General features: G+C 36.2%; 1 protein-coding gene and 1 long non-coding RNA gene across 3 annotated transcripts in view; both read right to left on the reverse strand.

Moving 5' to 3' along the window:
* LOC101175942 overlaps positions 1 to 1,765 on the reverse strand; it is a 246,917-nt gene extending 245,152 nt beyond the window's left edge. The window contains exon 1 of the long non-coding RNA XR_001116472.2: positions 1,656 to 1,765. This is a non-coding gene — a long non-coding RNA (uncharacterized LOC101175942). The remainder of the gene's footprint in view (positions 1 to 1,655) is intronic.
* A 201-nt stretch (positions 1,766 to 1,966) lies between these two features.
* MACC1 (MET transcriptional regulator MACC1) overlaps positions 1,967 to 19,024 on the reverse strand; it is a 79,318-nt gene continuing 62,260 nt past the window's right edge. The window contains exons 6-7 of one of the 2 annotated variants that reach the window (XM_003252625.2): positions 15,497 to 15,685; positions 1,967 to 2,490 (exon numbers count right to left, since the gene is read on the reverse strand). In XM_003252625.2, the coding sequence (XP_003252673.2) occupies positions 2,278 to 2,490; positions 15,497 to 15,685 (402 nt within the window). In that variant the 3' untranslated portion in view covers positions 1,967 to 2,277. The remainder of the gene's footprint in view (positions 2,491 to 15,496; positions 15,686 to 19,024) is intronic. The other variant, XM_003252626.4, reaches the window with a different exon arrangement.

Here is a 19,024-nt window from a genome sequence, read left to right on the forward strand (position 1 = left end):
CTGTGTTCCCTTATCATCAAATATAAATATTGAAAGCCCTAAAGATTATTCCTTTTTTTTTTTTTTTTTTTTGAGACAGCCTGTCACCCAGGCTGGAATGCAGTGGCGCGATCTCGGCTCACTGCAAGCTCCGCCTCCCGGGTTCACGCCATTCTCCTACCTCAGCCTCCCAAGTAGCTGGGACTACAGGTGCCCGCCACCACACCTGGCTAATTTTTTTGTATTTTTAATAGAGACGGGGTTTCACCGTGTTAGCCAGGATGGTCTCTATCTCCTGACCTCATGATCTGCCCGCCTCAGCCTCCCAAAGTGCTGGGATTTCAGGCGTGAGCCATCGCGCCCAGCCAAGATTATTCTTAAACCCCAGTTTGAATTACCATTTCCAGCATACCAAATATCCCAGGGTGGGTATATTTAAAGCTCTAAAAAGATTCTGCTTTTACTTTTTAGCCAAATGGACATCTTTTATTCAAGTTCCCAAAACAAAATCCTTATTTGGCTTACCCACATTTCTTTGAGGCTGTATGTTTTCTTTCTAAATTCTAGCAGCCTTAATGGCCATCCTCATCTCATCCTTGAATCTTTTATCCTTTCACTCCTTCACCTCTGCTATCTGCACCTGTTCAGCTCCCACCCATCTAAGAGCTTCAGTGCTTTGTGGGATCACTGCTTACACACCACCAAACCAGGACAATGCCTACTCTTCCTTCAGGTTCATTATTTCTTTCCAAGAACAAATTTCCCTGACCCACCCCCACTTCCAGTTTCATATGATGGCATCTCTATGTTTATATCTCGTAGCACCACAACCTCTCCATTGCAACTGTTATTATGCATGCCATTTTATATTTAACGGTGTCATTTTTTAAAAATTATCTATTACTTAGCACTACTAAAGTCAGAGTTCATGCTGGTTTTTTCCCCATTATTAGCCTCAAGCATCTATATGCCTGCCAAAAAATAGACACATATACTCTACCTATTGACTGAATGACAATAAATGAATGTCTGTCCAAATACACACATAAACACTGGCAGGCAACCAGAGGATTGAACAGATGAGTAAGCACAGAACATCTCTTTGTGAACTTTGCCAGCCATTAGCATTTATACTGACCCAGGGTCCTATATAATTTTTGTCCTATATAATCAGTTAGGCTGTGCTTTATAAAACACTGTGGTACACACACACACACACACACGTATTTGCATGAGCATGCCAACATAAAGATATCAGTGTTTTTGGTGGTTAAGACCTCTCTACTCAACAGTGTAACCAAGTTAATCAAGTTTCTGGTGGTGGTGGTTTTTAATAACTCATATTATTAAAAATCTCCAAGAGCTAAAGAACTATTTTACATTATAATCCTGCAGAAAAAGTCCCAAGTTAGGCAGGATTAGAGAGGTCCCAAGATGCTGAAGGAAGCTAATGAAAACACTAGGTCCATGCATGCAGACAACAGATTTCTGATAAGTCATATTTTCCTTCTGTCAGTCTTTCAAGAGATGATGAAAAAGAGTAGCAAGGCTCACTTAAAATGAAACGGCAACTGTTTCCCTGTAAGTCTTAACATGCATTTTGTTTTTACTACTCTGTTATGCAGTATGATTTTTTAAAAAGAAATAGAAACAGGTTTTTCAAGCAGAAAACCTACTTTGTACTGGCTATGTAGCCTCAGACGTTCTCTCCACTCCTGAGTTTCTCTTCATGAAAAATGGGGGTGATGCTGGCGAACCCCACTGATGAACTGAAGAGGTCAGGTGTGGAAAGCAGGCAGCCGTGACTGGCCACAGGGTGTGTGCTTGCTTCCCCTCTTTCTAGCTGCCTCCTGGGAACACTGCCTTGTTCATGTTGATAGTCTCTAGTTTACCCAGATATCTGTGTGATGTAATTATTCAAACAGCTTTAACTTAGTAAATTTAAAATGACACTGAAAGAGAGAGAGGGCACTTTTCTTTTTTCTTTCCTTTCTAAGAACAAAGCAGCCTAATACTTGTATTTGAAACATACACAAAAATACATATTTAAGGATAAAACCTATCTTGGTTATCGGTTAGGCTGCGCTTTCATCAGAAAAAAAAAAATTGGTTTTGAGGATGAAGAAAATTAATATAATGCTTTTCTGACATTCTTTCTTTCTTACACACACACACAGACACACACACAGACACACACACAGATACACACACACACACACAGATACACACACACACAGACACACACACACATACACCATTACCTAATTTTCCCTCCCATCAAAAACACACCCTTTATTTCTACACTTCCTCAGAAGTGGAGAATGCAGTTACTCTCAAAACCTCCAAAGAATTTACTAGTATTAAAACTCCAGTTAATTCTCTCCAGTGTTTAGTCACAGGGTTTTTCATTCTGTCCAAGGCTGATTGAAGGTCTTGTAACACGTCTCTGTAGTTATTTCCATAGTGAGCACTCCAGGTATACAGAAAATCATAGGCAGGTTTCCACATCATCTATAAAGAAAAAAAAATAGATTGGAGTAGGGTGGAAGTAGAAACGAGAGGAAAATCGTTTTAAAAAAAAAAAGATGTAAAAAGCCTCTTAAGATTTAAAATAAAATGGAATACCAATTATACATTGACTTATTTGATGTCACAGAAAACATGGTTTAATAACTATCAGCTTCCTGTTACATCCCTGTGTTTTTGAAACTAGAGATTTTAAAAATAATAACTACAAATAGGGCCTTTTTTCCCTTGATCCATCATCTATACATTGCTGTTGCCTTAATGTGAACATAAAATTCCTTGCACAATTTTTTGATGGTAACAAATGTTATTGAGATAGCCTTTTTACTATTTGAGAGACTTTTAAGGTTAATTATTATTATTATACCTATCTGTGGTGAGTTTTTTGATGCCAAATAATGTATCAGGAGAGAAATAGTATATTTAACATTTTAAATCATTTTACTCGAGCAAGTCTATAAACAAGCAAAAATCTAGCTTCTTAATCAAGTCAAGATGAAAGCAAAAATATAGTTCTCTAATTTAAAATATTTATTTCATGATATATTTTATAATTGAAAGAAAAACCAATATTCAGTGCTGCTTCTTTTTGCTTTTCCTAAGCACCTACCCATACCAATGATGTCATTGTTTCCATAGAAATAAATGTACGTCAAAGAGAAACTTCACATACAAGCACGTATGTAATGGTAACCAAGGCAACCAGGCTAGAGAGAGAATAGAGACAAAGGCAGACCAAATAAGACAAATCGTAGAATACATACACAAACATGCGCACACACACACGTCACACACACAGTACCTGAAAATGAATTTTCTCTAGAGAAACAACAAAATGAACCCTGTACTTATAATTGGAATATTTGAAATATAAACTTCATTATTTGCTTATTTTGGGGGGTTCACTGAACTAATTTGGTTGTGATTCTATCACTTGCAAAATGTAGGAACATAGACTCTGAGCTAAATATCATGCAGAACTGCCCTTTTAAAGTAGAACCTCTATCACAGTTCAGTAATACCACATGAACTAAAGCCTTGGCATATAATTTTCACCATCCTCCAGTATCCTCATATAGTCTAATTTTAAAGTTAAAAGAATTAAAGACCTAAATAGGGAGTTCCATTATGTATTTGATTCAATCCACATAAAAGGCTCTAAGGACAATTTAATGTTATTTGTCCAAATTGGCATTCCTGGGAAGCCATGAACATCCATTTCCTCGTGTCTCTTGACAAAGCTTAATTTTTCAAGGTAGAGAATAAAATACAATTATCAAAGTTATACCATATTGGTATATGATGCAGCAACAAAAATCATCTCAGATTTTCGTATATAAGTTTTACCCTCACCAACCGGATTAATAATTTTATCTTCTATGTCTGATAGAATGTGAATGAGGTATCTGCTCATCTATATTTCTGAAGATTTACATTGAAATCAAGCTTCTCAAAGTACAATTGCCACTAGTTTCTCAACAATGGAATATCAGTTGAGACATAGTAATGGAACCTTTTTTGTCAGACTCAATCTTGGTTGTCACTGCTCAGTTGCAAAGAATCACTAAACAAATAGATTATTCTGTAGTGGGTATATTCTGTCTGTAAAATCTCTGAGACATGGATACTACCTTCTATTCACTTAAAAGTCCCTGATGCTCAACGAACTGGTTCAAATTGTCACGTATTTTTTTAAATAATGGTGTTTATAGCTAAAGGCTTCTAAAACTGTTCTAAGTCTGCTAGTGATTGAGTCTGATAAATGATGTATTTGGAGATATTTTATGATAAACAGCAACTTAAAACATTTCTGTAAAAAGGGGATGGCATAGTAGTTTAGTGTAAAGCGTTGCAGAAAACAGACGCCTCAAGAATTATAAACGGGTAATTTTGGGGTTGTCTACTACACTACAGATTCAAATACTTTCATAGTCAAAAGCAGCCAAAATGGCCCCACCTACTTTCATGGGTAGAAAAGCTCTGTATCTGTGGCCTATCTTGCTGCAGGACTGTGAATTGCTATGCGTAGAGGAGCCCTTAGGCACACTCAATCAAGAAGCAGCTTCTCCATGCTGTTGAGGGCAGGAAATACCACAGGTGATGCAAAAAATAGAAACTACAGATTCAGGAAAGGTCTGATGACACATCTACTCATGCACTTATGCAGAGCACCACATAACGTCCTCACATTTGGCAACTTGTTTGTTGTTGTTGTTGCTGTTGTTTTGCTTTGTTTTGTTTTGGAGACGGAGTCTCGCTCTGTCGCCCAGGCTGGAGTGCAGTGGTGTGATTTCAGCTCACTGCAACCTCCCACTCCCTGGTTCAAGCAATTCTCCTGCCTCAGCCTCCCGAGTAGCTGGAATTACAGGCAGGCGCCACCACGCCCAGCTAATTTTTTTGCATTTTTAGTAGAGACGGGGTTTCACCACCTTGGCCAGGATGGTCTTGATCTCCTGACCTTGTGATCCGCCCACCTCGGCCTCCCAAAGTGCTGGGATTACAGGCGTGAGCCACCGCGCCCAGCCCTACATTTGGCAATTTGTACTAACAACAGATTAGTGTCGACAGCTCTTGCAAATCAGAGAAATTTGGGTACAATACTGAGTCCTAGGTTCCAATTAAGATTTTTGAAGGTGTAAAGACTTCCCAAGAGTCCCCTGAATTTGTCTGAAATGCAAGGGGGAATATTGCCCTAAACCGATTTGAGATTCCCTGGAGTGTAAACCGTAATCTGGCTAGAAATGGGTAAAAGAGCATTGGGCTGAAAACAATAGGGTGTTGGTAAACTTTATGATTTACACTAAAATATGAGCATACTCTGTATTCCATTTTTCTTCCTCATTACAGCAAATTAAACCTGAATATTCCTTTGGTGCAAAAATTCATCTTCTATATACAAAATCATTGGTAGCTCTCAACAAAGATGATAGAGAAACACTTTTATGGCATAAGTACAATGAAAATATTCAACATTATCATTGTTCATTAACTATTTTGCTTACCAAATCAAAGTTTATTGAGTACCTTCTACTACAATAAATTGTGTTACAGTAAGAAATAAAATGATGAATATTGCATGACTCTTGCTTTTAGAAGCTTATAGCATAGGAAGGAGATAGACACTTGCACAAACACTGGCAAAAGGGATTAAATAGGATGTGATAATAATAGAAAAACTCAAAAATTACTTGCATATTTTAAATCAGTGTGAGAAAAAATGATTGTTGTATTCACTGATGCTATAATGGAAAGAAAGATAGGTTTGGGTGTCAGAGTCCTGTGTCTACATCTGAGTTCTGTTGCCTATTTGATAGGTCAATTTGATAAACTAATCAAGTTATTTCAGCCTGGAATTTTTTTAATCCATAAAATATGGATAATCATTCCCAAATTTTGTGTTCAAAATACCTCATGAAGTATCTGGCATATAGTTTGCATTTATACTTTTTAATAGGATAGAGAAGAAAGTACTTATTTTTTTTGGCAAGGGCAAGCTAAGGAGCCTATTTTCAGCCCTACTGAATATCAAGCAAAAGGGAGGGTATCTGATAAAAAATTACAATTTGAATGGGGAGATGACCTTGAGAGGACAGACAAGGGTTTAGCATCACTTGTGCTACAGGGATGGCAAAACACATGAGAGTAGAAGAAAACGCCAAGGAAGAGAATAAAGGGATACAAAATTTAATTCTCAACTAAGTCAATTATTAGTGGCTACAAGAGAGAAATAGAAGCAATAAAAGGATGGGGAGAAGCTAGAATCAAAGGGAAAGAAAGTGAATCACATGCTTCATCTTGCAAAAGCCAAGAAGTATAATAACATCCCAAAAAGGACATGCATTGGCTAGCTGGAGCCAGCTCACAAAAGCTCCCTGGATATCCTCCCAACTCCATGTTCAGTGACACCACAATGGTAGGTTAAAATGATGTACAATCGGAATATTTACACTAAGAACATTAATAAAAGCTGTAAGTTTAGGTTTTTTCCCTTTGCAGGGTTGGTTGTTAAACATATGCCAGTGTAACACTGAGGACTTCCCTTTTCTGTTACCTCCAACTGCTACCTGTAACATCAACAATGTGGGAATATAAAGAAAAACTTGGCAAATCCAGGATTTTGGAAATTAGCAGGACTTTGGTAACTTGGAGAAGGCAGTTTCAAGAGAAGAGTCGGGGGCAAACAACAGGTGCAAACAGCTATCAAAGAAATGGAAGACACCAAACAAATGGGTCACATCTGAAATTTGAGTGTCAAAGGAAGAGAGACAGAACCAGAACAAGCAGCAGTAGAAAATAGAGGTATTTAAAAAAAAAAATTTTTTTTAAAGTAATATCCTACTAGAACAAGCAGCAGTAGAAGATAGAGGTATTTTAAAAAGAAAAAAAATTTTTTAAAGTAATATTCTATGACGGCAAGGGGATTTGGATTTGAATCTTATCTTTGCCATATGGAGAATTTAAGGTTAATGAGGCTTAAAGAGGTAGCATATATAAAGCATCCAAGAAGAAAGGTTAACTTCCTTTGGCAGAAACATAAATACAAAAGGATGTTAAAATCATTATGGAGTTAGGGCACAAAATTAGAGGGGCAAGTATCATGAGAAATCGAGAAGAAGGAATGAGAACAAAAGCATATGTCAAGAATTGTGTACTTAACACACTGATAAAAAATATTAAATTTGGGGAACTATGTTTTCCCTTAATAAGTAAATCTCTAGGCTGGGGGTGGTGGCTCACACAAGTAATCCCAGCACTTTGGGAGGCTGAGGTGGGTGGATCATGAGGTCAGGAGTTCGAGACCAGCCTGGCTATTATGGTGAAGCCCTGTATCTATTAAAAATACAAAAATTAGTGAGGCGTGGTGGCATGCGCCTGTAGTTCCAGCTGCTCAGGAGGCTGAGGCAGGAGAATCTCTTGAACCCATGTGGCAGAGGTTGCAGTGAGGCAAGATCACGCCACTGCACTCCAGCCTGGATCCCAAAAAGAAAAAAAATAAAAATGAAAAGTAAATCTCTATTTGAGCTTTGCCTTAACAAAATCTGATTAATGGTCCAGGTCTCATCAGTACAGTAAATAGGCTAATCAGTTGTTTAATTGTCCTTTGTGGAATAGATATATGAACATTTAGACACAAGTTCTAAAGATACTTTTTTCTGCATTTTTTATCTCATTTCATTCTGGTTTTCTTAAACAGTAAATACATGTTATCCAAGGCAGAGACACAAGAGGTAATTTGTGTACATTAATTAACAATAAACTCTATGGAATTTGCCCTAAAATACCTACCCAGTAAGGTCACAAAAAATTCTAGATTTTGCAATAAATTACAAAGAAAATGAAGTCATCTTTTCTGGAAATGTTTGAAGGAATAAAATGGGTAGAATAAATAATTTTCTTTCCGGACTGACTAACATTTAATCCTCTGAAGGCTAGAAAGGAGTTGCAGACAGCCAAGATCTCTTCCAGATTTACGCTGTCTTGTATGTATTCTCTGTTTTAAAAATAGTTCTTCCTCTCTTGCTCAACGTTATGATTAAGAAAAGATATGCAGAAACTCTGCACTTGTGTTTTGAAAAATCAAAAGGAAAGCATGCTCCGGAGGGTTTGTTTTTTAGTTGTTTAATTATTCTTAACCACAAAAATTATCTCAGCCTTCTCATTTCTATCACAAATATTTAATACATAGGCTGCATTCTTACGCCTCTGTTCTTAGATTTTTAATGGTAACTTCATGACGTTGCAATTTCATTCTTGAATAGGAAGCATGAGGCTGATAAAAGCACATAGTTGTTAACTTTTCATCTATGTGCTTTTCTCTTTATAAAAAAGGGCAGCAGCATGAGTAAGTATTTAACATACGAAGTTGAGCAGTTTTCCAAAGTTCCAGCTTTTGTGTGGAAGAAGTGTGTCTTAGGTTATCTTTTCAGTGTTAGAGGACAAAGTAAAAAGTAATGGAGCAATAAAAAGTAATAAGTGGGATGCCAAAAGAAATGAAATAGGAATAAAGGCAAAAAAAGTATAGTTTTCCAAATTTAGAGTGCTCATTCCCAGAAGCCAATAAGACTCATTAGATAATGCACTAGAAAATGAAATGCAACATGAGTAAAAGAAATTCAGATTTGAGCATAGCATTGTATGTCTTTTTTTAGCTTATAAAATATGAATAGCGTGAAGTATGCAATTGGTTTTAACTACTTTTGGATAATTACATTTTGTCACATTAAAGGATTAGTAATCCACTTACTTTTCCCATAAACTTATAGGAACAACATTTCATTTTCAGTACCATTAGCTGAAGAAGTATTAAGGCAAGGTTGCCTTCTTAATGATTATTACATGTGTTCTATCCTCAGTACATCATTTACAATATTCAGGTAAGCTTTAACATTACCTATAATTAGTAAGTATACAAATATTGTTGAAGGTAAGATTGCTGTTGTCTTCAGAAGAGAAGGGAGGCTAACATATCTGGGGGCCCCTATGTCCTCAAGAGGGAGATGCTGCTTGGTTAAAACTTGACACAAGATTCCATTGAAAAAGTCTATGGGGACAACCAGCTAAATTTGGGTGAGAATAACCACTTGGAACTTCAGGGGTTAAGCACGAGCCAGAGGAAGACAGAGGACCTATTCCTTGCTAGTGCATCTGCTTAAATAGTCTAACATTTTAGGAAAACCTGCCGGTTAAGCCATCTTACCAATTCCTAGTTGGGAGGGTTCCTCATTGCCTCCTCATCATCACTGCCACCCATGCCCCTGCCAAAAACATATTCATGGAGACAACTGACATCAATGTTTAAAGAAACTGGGCTTCTTCAATTTAATTTTTCGATGTAAACATTAAAACAAATGAAAAAATACAGTGTCAAGAGCTCTGGATTTACAGGCACACATCTTGGTTTAAATATAGACTCTTGGTTTAGTAGCTCCAGGATCTTAGGTAAGCTATCAACTTTCTTTAGGCCCTTGCTTTCCCCTTCTGGCAAATGAGGAAAAAGGTGTACCCAATGCTATGAAAGAATTGCTAAGTATACAAAGGAATGGATGTAAATGTTTTTGGCATACACTAAGTGCTCAATTAATGCCAATTACAATTGAGTTTAAAGTTAAGTAAGAAAATCACAGTCAACTATCCAGGAAAAGAACCCAGGTAACCTTGCTATACATCTAGGGTCATTTTACTAAAGCATTGCCATAACTTTATTTCATTATTAAGCACTTCTAACAAATGCTGATTTTGGTCTTACACATAGCTGAATTTTGGTTTTCTGAAATTCCTTATTGTTTATGTTCCCTAGTACTAAAGCTTGAAAAAGAAAACCTAAAATCAAAATTAGTGTCTTTAAATCCATTTTAAATTTTCTTAATAATGTTTAACTTAATATGCTTGTTGTTCCTATTTGATTTTCAGTGTATAATATAGAATTAAGTCAAAGATCATAGGAATACAGTGTGTTACCCCCCGAAATTTCACTGTGCTATCTTTGTTTTCTTTCTTACCTCATTCTTCCCAAAATGGAGTATCTTTTTGAAATTAAAGTTTGTAACAACAAATGTAGAATTGTACAAAGTAGACAATGGTAATCTAAATAACATCACTGTGCCAAATCTCTAGTTCAAACAATGAAGATTTGAGATATCATTCTATATGTTTTACAACTGGTATGTGGATTTCCATATAATACTTTTCCCCTCTCTAAGAAATTATAAACATATTTCTCATTTCAAAACAACAGCAAACAAAAGAATTAAGTACCAAGGCTAGAACTGAACCAGGCCCTGATACAGAACTTGACAATTCAACATCCCTGTAAGCAGAATCCAGAAGTTGCCATGTAAGCCAGAAAACCATATAGCCCAAGGACATTTCTTTTAACTTTTGCGAGAGATAATTTCCAAGGAAAATTAAATGTTGTTAAGCCCATAAGAAATAAGTTGATCAGCCAAGACTTTATCTCATTTTTTCCCATGCATTGCTATTCTGCCAGTTTCTCAGATGAGAAACCTTGAAATAATTGCTAACTTTTTCCTTACATTCTTCCTATAGGCACTCTCAGTGACATTACTAAAAAAAGCAATGTATTGTATTCTATTTTCCAAAAATTATTCAATGTCATGTAGTTGTCAAATTCACCTTTTCCTCTTCCTCTTCATTAGAATAATAAATAATATGTATTTAGTGATTACAATATGCAAAACATTGTCCCAAATATTACACATTTATTATCTCATTTGATCTTCTAAACATCTAATGAGTAAGATAGTATTATTCTCCTTACTTCACAGACACACAAAATAGATTCCCAGAAAAGTAAAGTAATTTGCCCAAGGCTTGAGGGCTAATAGATGGTAGAGGTGGAACAGAAGTCCAGCCAAGAATCTTAACCTCTATGTTCTGGCAGTCATTGAAGACTCCCCTCCACTGATACCAACATATGTACGTGATCACATCACCCAGTAATTATTAAGGTGAACTCTCCCCTCCAGGCCACATCTTCTCAGTGGTCTCTAGAGCTCACTGATATTTAGAAGCACTGAAGTCTACTTCTATTCCTCTCCAATGACTCAAAGGCCACCCATCCTTCAAAGCTAGGATGTGTCTCCTAATTGCTCCTCACAACTTTGGTATTTTTTAAATAAGTTAAATTCGAAAGGGCTTATCATTAGTATAATACAGTGGTTAGGACTTTATATAAGACGACATGAATTCAGATCTAAGTACTTGCACTTAATAGCCATGTAACTGGATAAATTACACAAATACATTCACCTTCAGTTGTATATGTGTAAAGTGCAGATGGCTATACTGTTTTCCTTACAAAGTATATTGAAATGATAGAGATATTGTAAAGAAAATGCTCATAATGACTAGCTGACAATGAACATTTGGTAAGTTACAACTATTACCATTGCCATCTAATCATACACTTTTAAGAAATATTATAACAATTCAAATATTAACAGTTTATCCCAATTCCCAGGCCAAAATAAAACCTGGTTTTTAAGGAAAAAATATCATATTTTGTGTTTTTTATGGCTCCTAAACCAATGTTCAGAACAGAGAGACCTAGAATAAGCGTTGAATATATGGATGAATTAAATACTGAAGGCTAGGACACAGATATAAGATACCAAACAAGTGGAAAGAATTCCATGTGGAATCTTTCATTCACTTATAGAAAATGAATGAAACTTCTTGAAAATCAACAACTTTCCCATCTTTAATCTAGACTTGGAATAAAGTACTTTGAACTCTCTAGCAGCCAGTCAGAAAATGAGGAACAGATTGTGAATAGAAGATACAAAGGAATATTAGATTTGCATTGATTAAATGGTGACCACAAATACACTTAAAATACATCTTCCCAATTATCAATCTCTACAGGTGAGTAGTTTCTGAGATGGAAAAAAAAAATTTACCATTAGGAACATTGACTTCACTGGCTTCCATTGGGAGAGTGGCCCCTTCTGGCAGGTCAGATAAGAAACCATTATCAACAGGACTATTGGTGCCTGTGGCTGAGGTAGAGCCAGTGGGCAAAGGTAATTGAAGAAAGGAAGTGAGGCCAGAGCGGTGGCTCACACCTGTAATGCCAGCATTTTGGGAGGCCGAGGTGAGTAGATCACCTGAGGTCAGGAGTTTGAGACCAGCCTGGCCAACATGGCGAAACCCCCAACTCTACTAAAAATACAAAAATCAGACAGGTATGGTGGCATGCGCATGTAATTCCAGCTACTCGGGAGGCTGAGGCAGGAGAATCTCTTGAACTTGGGAGGTGGAGGTAACAGAGAGCCGAGATCGTGCCACTGCACTCCAGCCTAGGTGGCAGAGCCAGACTCTGTCTCAAATAAAAAAAAAAAAAAGAAAGGAAGTGAAACTTTAGTGTCCTTGGTGAATATGTGTCCTTATTAAACAAGTAAAAATGGCATAATCTATATTGTTAAGCAAGGGGGCCAATGAGGGAGTCAAAGAAAAATTATTGTCATTTGTGGTAACCATCCCTAGAAGGCTAAGTGAAGAGCACCCAATTTAGGCCGGTGAATTTCTTATCTCTGAATCCCCAGCATGTCCCCTTGTAAAATTCAACATTTAAAAAGTGAGCTATTTTTCTAATATTCTATTGATTCCTTTCTTAAAAAATTAAAGCTCTAAATATATTCAGAAAACTCCAATAAATTTTCACTAACTTTCACGGAAGAACCTTGGCAATAGTGACATCTTTGTATAGCGTAAGTGCATTTTTTCTGAAAGAAATACTCTGAAAAACACACTTTGCTTATTATCAGATTCCAAGCTTTACAGCTTTGCTTTTACGTAGTAATTACCATGTCATTAGAAAAGTTGAGTAACATCTCTTAAAATTTAACTTGAGGAGACGGTTGATTTAAAAAGTGACATTCTCAAAAATTTCCAAAGACAGGCTTTTTCTTCACCTTAAAAAAAATTAAGAAATGGTTAAGGTATTCAGAAAATCTGACAAATATATTATTAATATACTTCATTTTTTAACCAGCTTGAGGCTTGGTAAAGATTTAATTTTGAGGCAAATTTTGATAGTATCATGGCTACTTTACATGGCCTGAAATGAGGACAAATAAAAAATGAAACGATTTGCTTAACCCTGGCCGCACCTTCTGACTCTGCAACATAGTCACCATAGTAAACAGTGATGGACAGAGTGTAATGTTAAAGTCATGGACTCTGAAGTCAAATGTCTGTGCTCTAAACATGGTTCCAGGACTTTCTAGCTGTGTATGTTTAAGCAAGTTACTTATCCTCTCTATATCTTAGATATTAGTGTCTGTCCCGTAAGTTTTTTTTGAAAGGATTACATTAGTTAATTTTCGTAATATTTCCAGAACAGTGCCTGTTACAGAGTCAGTGCCAAATAACTCTCCCTAAGATACAATAAAAATAGAACAAAGGGAAGAGAAAGAAGTTAAAGGAGAGAAAGTAAGTGAAAGAGCCCAACTGCAGGCATCGGCACACATAGAAGGCAATTTTTGGAGTGTGTGCCCTCTGAGGAAATGACACACAGGAAAAAAAGCAGCCCAGCAACCGCTAGACCTGATTATCTGCCTGCCCCAGTGCACTTCCCTCCCTCTGCACCCCCTACCCAGATCTAATATCAGTGTGCTTTGAAATCAACTACTTGAATTGTAAATTGATCATATTTAAGAATCTCCTCCCAAACAGAAAAGTTAAACAGCTATTTTTCAGGAGGTTGGAAATTAGCATATATTTACCCATTAGTTAAGTGACCTTGTAGGTAAGATTTCCATATATTATTTGGAATGACCTCAGGCCAATATACTGTGGATTTTTCTAAGTATTTAATAACATGAATCTGAGTGATGACTATTACTATTAATCACAATAAGTTGAACTATCATAGAAAGACACCTAGGGGCTTTCCTTTCTGCTTCTGAGTGTTTATCAGCCTCAGGCAAAGACTTAGTCATTTATGATTTGGGCTGTGCAAAAGTAAATAATGGAAAAGTAGGTGGTTTGCTGGCCTCCATCAAGATTTAGGGGAAGACAAACTATAAACAACCACAATTAGAGAGAAGCCAGATGCTTAAGGAGGCTGACAGAACAAATAACTCTGATAAATAACTCTCAACAAAACTCTTTCAAAACAGAACCTTACTAAGAAAAAAAGGAAAGGTCCTGCTTTCAATTAGACAACTTTTTAATCAGTTAACTGAAATGTCCGAATCAGAAGAGTGTATCCCTCATAATATTTGTTTTTCCTTCTTAAAGGCTTCCTATCTTTCATCTCATTCTGTAAACACTTGAGTCCATTTTGTGTACTGCACCGAATGCTATATTATGCTTATTCATAGGCTATAATGCCCTTCTAAGTTTATGGAGATAAATGTAGTCTCTGAGGGGAAAGGCATCCTCAGTCCCTGGCTGCTCCTGGCTAGAGAGTCTTATTTTGGAGAAGTCCTGGCTGGAGAGCCAGGCTGCAGGAACTCAGTAACCAGCCTGCTGACACTTCCACTGCAGCTGCTGGAATTCAGCTGACTTGATTTGACTCTACTTTTCATGCAAAGGTGGCTTTGTCCTGTTCACCCAACTGGAATGGTTGCATCAAAGTAAAAAAATTTTCTCCAAAAATGAATACCCAGCTATATGCCAAAAGCAAAGTGAAGAATACAGCTTCTGCCCTCACCAAGTCATCTCTAATAAGACAGAGAAGATTTCCTTAAACATGAATATCTTCAAAATGCTTGTTAATTTGAGAGAAAGATACAGAATATTTTACATGTGCCCTTCACTGGAATATTTTTATTTATTTAATTCAATAAAAATTGACTCACAGTTCTTTATGGTAATCTGGAGAAAAATATGTATCTAACTTGTGCCTAACAGCATACATTTGTTTTGATAAAAACAATACTTTCATGGTAAATATTTACTTTGTACTAAGTGCTATCATTCTGCAACTGATGCCTGTAGTTACTGTAGGCAACACTGTGAAGGAGATAACGAAGCTCTTAGTTATGTATCTCTCATCACCAGTGGCTCTACATCCGCTTTCTTAATACTTCTTGTCCCTGAGCATTAGTTATCACAAGTGACTAAGTTTATGCCTGAGGCCGATAAATACATATTATTATATCTTCCTCTGTTGTCCTGACTTAATCCTGTCTCCCACTTTCAAAATTTACCTGTTTTATGACTCAAGTTCTTATAGCCATCCCCACTTATTGGCCCAATTTGATCAATTAATTCATTGATCAAAGGCCATGAGAATATGAAATCCAAAAGAAGAAACATCAATATTTTAAAGGCTCTCAATGTCTTTTAAGAGTGTGCATGTTTATTTCAGATAGTACTGATGAATTACTAGTGCAGTGATTCAGTTAATGGATCATCTTGGACACTCCCCCAGTGAATCTGTGAATGTGGTATAGGTTTTATTACATTAGTGTTACTTGGTCTACAACTTTTCACTATTGAATTACACAAACAAAAGTCTTACCTCAACAGCAACATCTCCAGTGTTTCCTCGATGAGGAATTTCATATGCCTCCATTTGTTGCTTTGTGAGTCGTACTAACTTTTCAGCTAGTTCCCTCCAGCCTTTTCCAAGCTTGACAGCTGAAGTCAGAATAGCAGCTTCTTGGATGAGACGTGCGACTAACGCTTGGCAATCCATTTTCAGAAGAGCCTGCAGCAACAATTACATGTCACAATTAAAAGCAACTAACTTGGGCTTTTTTCTCTATAAATTGGAATTTTTATTACATATTCTACAAATGGGAGTCCTTTTTTTCACTACACATATAATTGAGTTTTCTAAAGCTCAAGAAGTTGATTCACATTTAAGCAAATTCTGTAAGCAAACTACAGTAGACGTAACTAAGCCAGAGTTAGGGGAGATTTAGAACTAATTCAGTGACTAATTATAGGACCTTGGATAAACCACTTAACTAATATGTGTCTTTGTATCTTTAATTGTGAAAAAAGGAAGTTAAATTACACACTTCCAATGGTACTCTGAAGTTCCAGCAGTCTCTAATTTATCAATCTAGGATTAGTTATTTACTCATGAGAAATAAAGCCTTGTTCTAGGAGAGGATTGGCTACAAGAATTTCTCTAAAGTGTATGTGAACTGGTGATGGTAAATATTATTCTATTTTCACCAAAATATGACTTAAGACGTCCCAGAATCATGCCTGCTGTGTTAAAAAAAAAAAAAAGAGACACTCCTTCAACTTTGAACAAAGCTATTGATGTTTATAAGTTTAAAATATATATATATAAATTTATTAAAAATAGTCTCCCTCATCACCAATATAATGGTATTAAACATAAAGTACAAGGTATTAAATACAAAACACCTAGTCTTCTACAATGCAAAATAGAAAACCATCAGGCTCTTACCTAACCATGCATGTTTCAAACAAGTCTACAAGTTTGTGTTTTGCCTTGAGTACCATTTTTTAAATATGGGATTACATCTATCTATACTTCTTCTTTGTTCAAATGAGCAAATAGAGTAGTTACCCCTTAGGAGGGGGAATCTAAGGAGATCCAAGAATCCAAAGGAGTCACATTTCAAGGCTGTCCAGTGGATGCCTGAAACTGCAGATAGTACCAAATTTTATACACGCCATGTTTTTTCCTATACATACATAACTATGGAAAAGTTTAATTTATAAATTAGGCACAGTAAGATATTAACAACAATAACTAGTAATAAAATATAACAATCATAACAATATACTCTAATAAAAGTTATGTGAATGTTGCCTCTCTCTCTCAAAATACCTTATTGTACTCTACTCACCTATTTGTCAATCATGGTTGATGGTAGGTAACTCAAACCACAGAAAGTGAAACTGTGGATAAGGGGAACTACCGTAAACATGCTTGGTAACCCCTCATTATTTAATGGTACTTTGGAGCTTTATCTACCAATATGAAACAATAAGTTAAAATGAATGAGCAAGTAAGGCAACTATGAAAGTTGATAGCGTATTCATTCCCCTGGAAGTATGCAATTAGAAGGACTACCCATAGTTTTGATACATAAATGGATCCATACCTTCATACTGAAGAGTTATAGCCTCAGTGAGAAACAATACTGAGCCAGCGGGCCTCTGATGGTGCTTTTAGTAAACTGTGGAGTGGGGTTACTACTTTATATTCCAGTTTCTTGTTTTAGGGAAAAGATCTGTACTTGGAGTCATAAAACATGAGTTTAAAATCCAGCTCCACATAGTATAAGACTTTAGATGCATCACACAATATCTCTATTTAATGATTTTTAAAATCAATATAGTGTTAATTCCACTTTGTCTAAACCTCCATAATCATCGTGAAAATCAAATTGGATGCTGAAGTGCTTTAGAGAGTGTCAAGCATATAAGGACAGCCAGTCTCAATGTCGAGAGATGACTAAAGGGTTTGGATCCCACAATCTTTTTCAGCTTATTGGGTCTCTTCCTGCCACCCCAAATTAATATACAAACCTATAAAAATGTATATTGTACTTTGCAAATAAATTTTCAAGAGACAACTCTATACCCCATGCTCCATCACCTGCCAGTCAGAGAACCAGGCCTGAGCCTCTTCATACAGAAATCCTGAAACCTCCACTAAGGCTTGGAAACTCCCCACTTGAATGGACTCTCTATAGATTTTCTAATTAGTCACTTGAGGCACTCTGATAATTACCATACCCCAAAAAATACAGGTATAATCAGGCTTGAACTTTCAGACCATCATTAATGACCTTTGGCCATTACAACATTTTTAGGCCACTAAAAAAACAAACGAAGTTAATTTTCCAATTCAAACCTTTGCAGGTGAATATTAAATATGAGCTATGAGAGTTAATGAGCTATTACAAAATGCACATGCAGCTTCCACCAGGTAGAGCAGCTTCTAACATTCAGTCTCCAATAGTTCTGAATGTCCCAGGGTAGGTAAGAATGCAGCACACCATAAAAAATCTATCAACTTAGCAACTGGATAGGAGCTTTTGAATTTCAACTCCTGTAAGTATCACTGTAGAATCATCAAAAATATCGAAAGAGAGATAATGTTATATATATTTATTATATGAATCATTGTTACTGCCACAGATTAAATTTGTCCTCCAAATATTTTCTACTTCTTTTACATCTTGATTAAAACTTTGCTCCTTTGCATGAACCTGCCTATATAATTTTATTTACCTTCTACAGAGCACCAGCCTTTCACAATTATAATATTTAATGCATATACCTACACATATATAGTACTGATACAAACATTTTTATACACGCACATTACTTTGTTTCATGAAGGCATAGCGGCTTTACACATGATTTTGAAACCAAAAAATATTCAAATCCCATCTATAAGAATAGGCAACTGTAGGACTTGGGTAAATTGCCTAACTTTCTAAGACTTGCTTTCTTCGATCTGTAAGATGAAGATACTAGCTATACTTACCCCATAGAGTTGTTAATGGCTAAATAAGCACGAGAGAAGTATTAACAATCATTATTATTTTTATACTCATGTCTTAACCATTTTTAGAAATATGATCTTGATTTTTTTTATTTTTATAAAATATTGAATTTCTACTTTAAAGGTAAAAAGTACTTTGTAATTCTCCACTGAGTCTTCCACTGGGTTGAATACTACACTAAAGAATTTGACCCTGAGAGTCCTATTAAAACATGAGGATTAAGATGAGAATTACTAATATCATTGGGCTGTAATGCATTGCATACATAAGAATATTAAATTGCTAAAGGATATTGATAATACATCAAAAAAAAGAAACAGCCAGCTGTGGTGGCTCATGGCTATAATTTCAGCACTTTGGGAGGCCAAGGTGGGAAGACTGCTTGAGGCCAGGAGTTCAAGAGCATCTTGGGTGACATAGTGAGACACCCAAACCTTAAAAAAATAAAAAACCCAGGCATGGTGGCATATGCCTGTAGTCTGAGTTACTTGGGCAGTTGAGCCCTGGAGGTTGAAGCTGCAGTGAGTTGTGATCGTGCCACTACA

Source organism: Nomascus leucogenys, chromosome 11 (assembly GCF_006542625.1).
Source record: "Nomascus leucogenys isolate Asia chromosome 11, Asia_NLE_v1, whole genome shotgun sequence".
NCBI lineage: Eukaryota > Metazoa > Chordata > Mammalia > Primates > Hylobatidae > Nomascus > Nomascus leucogenys.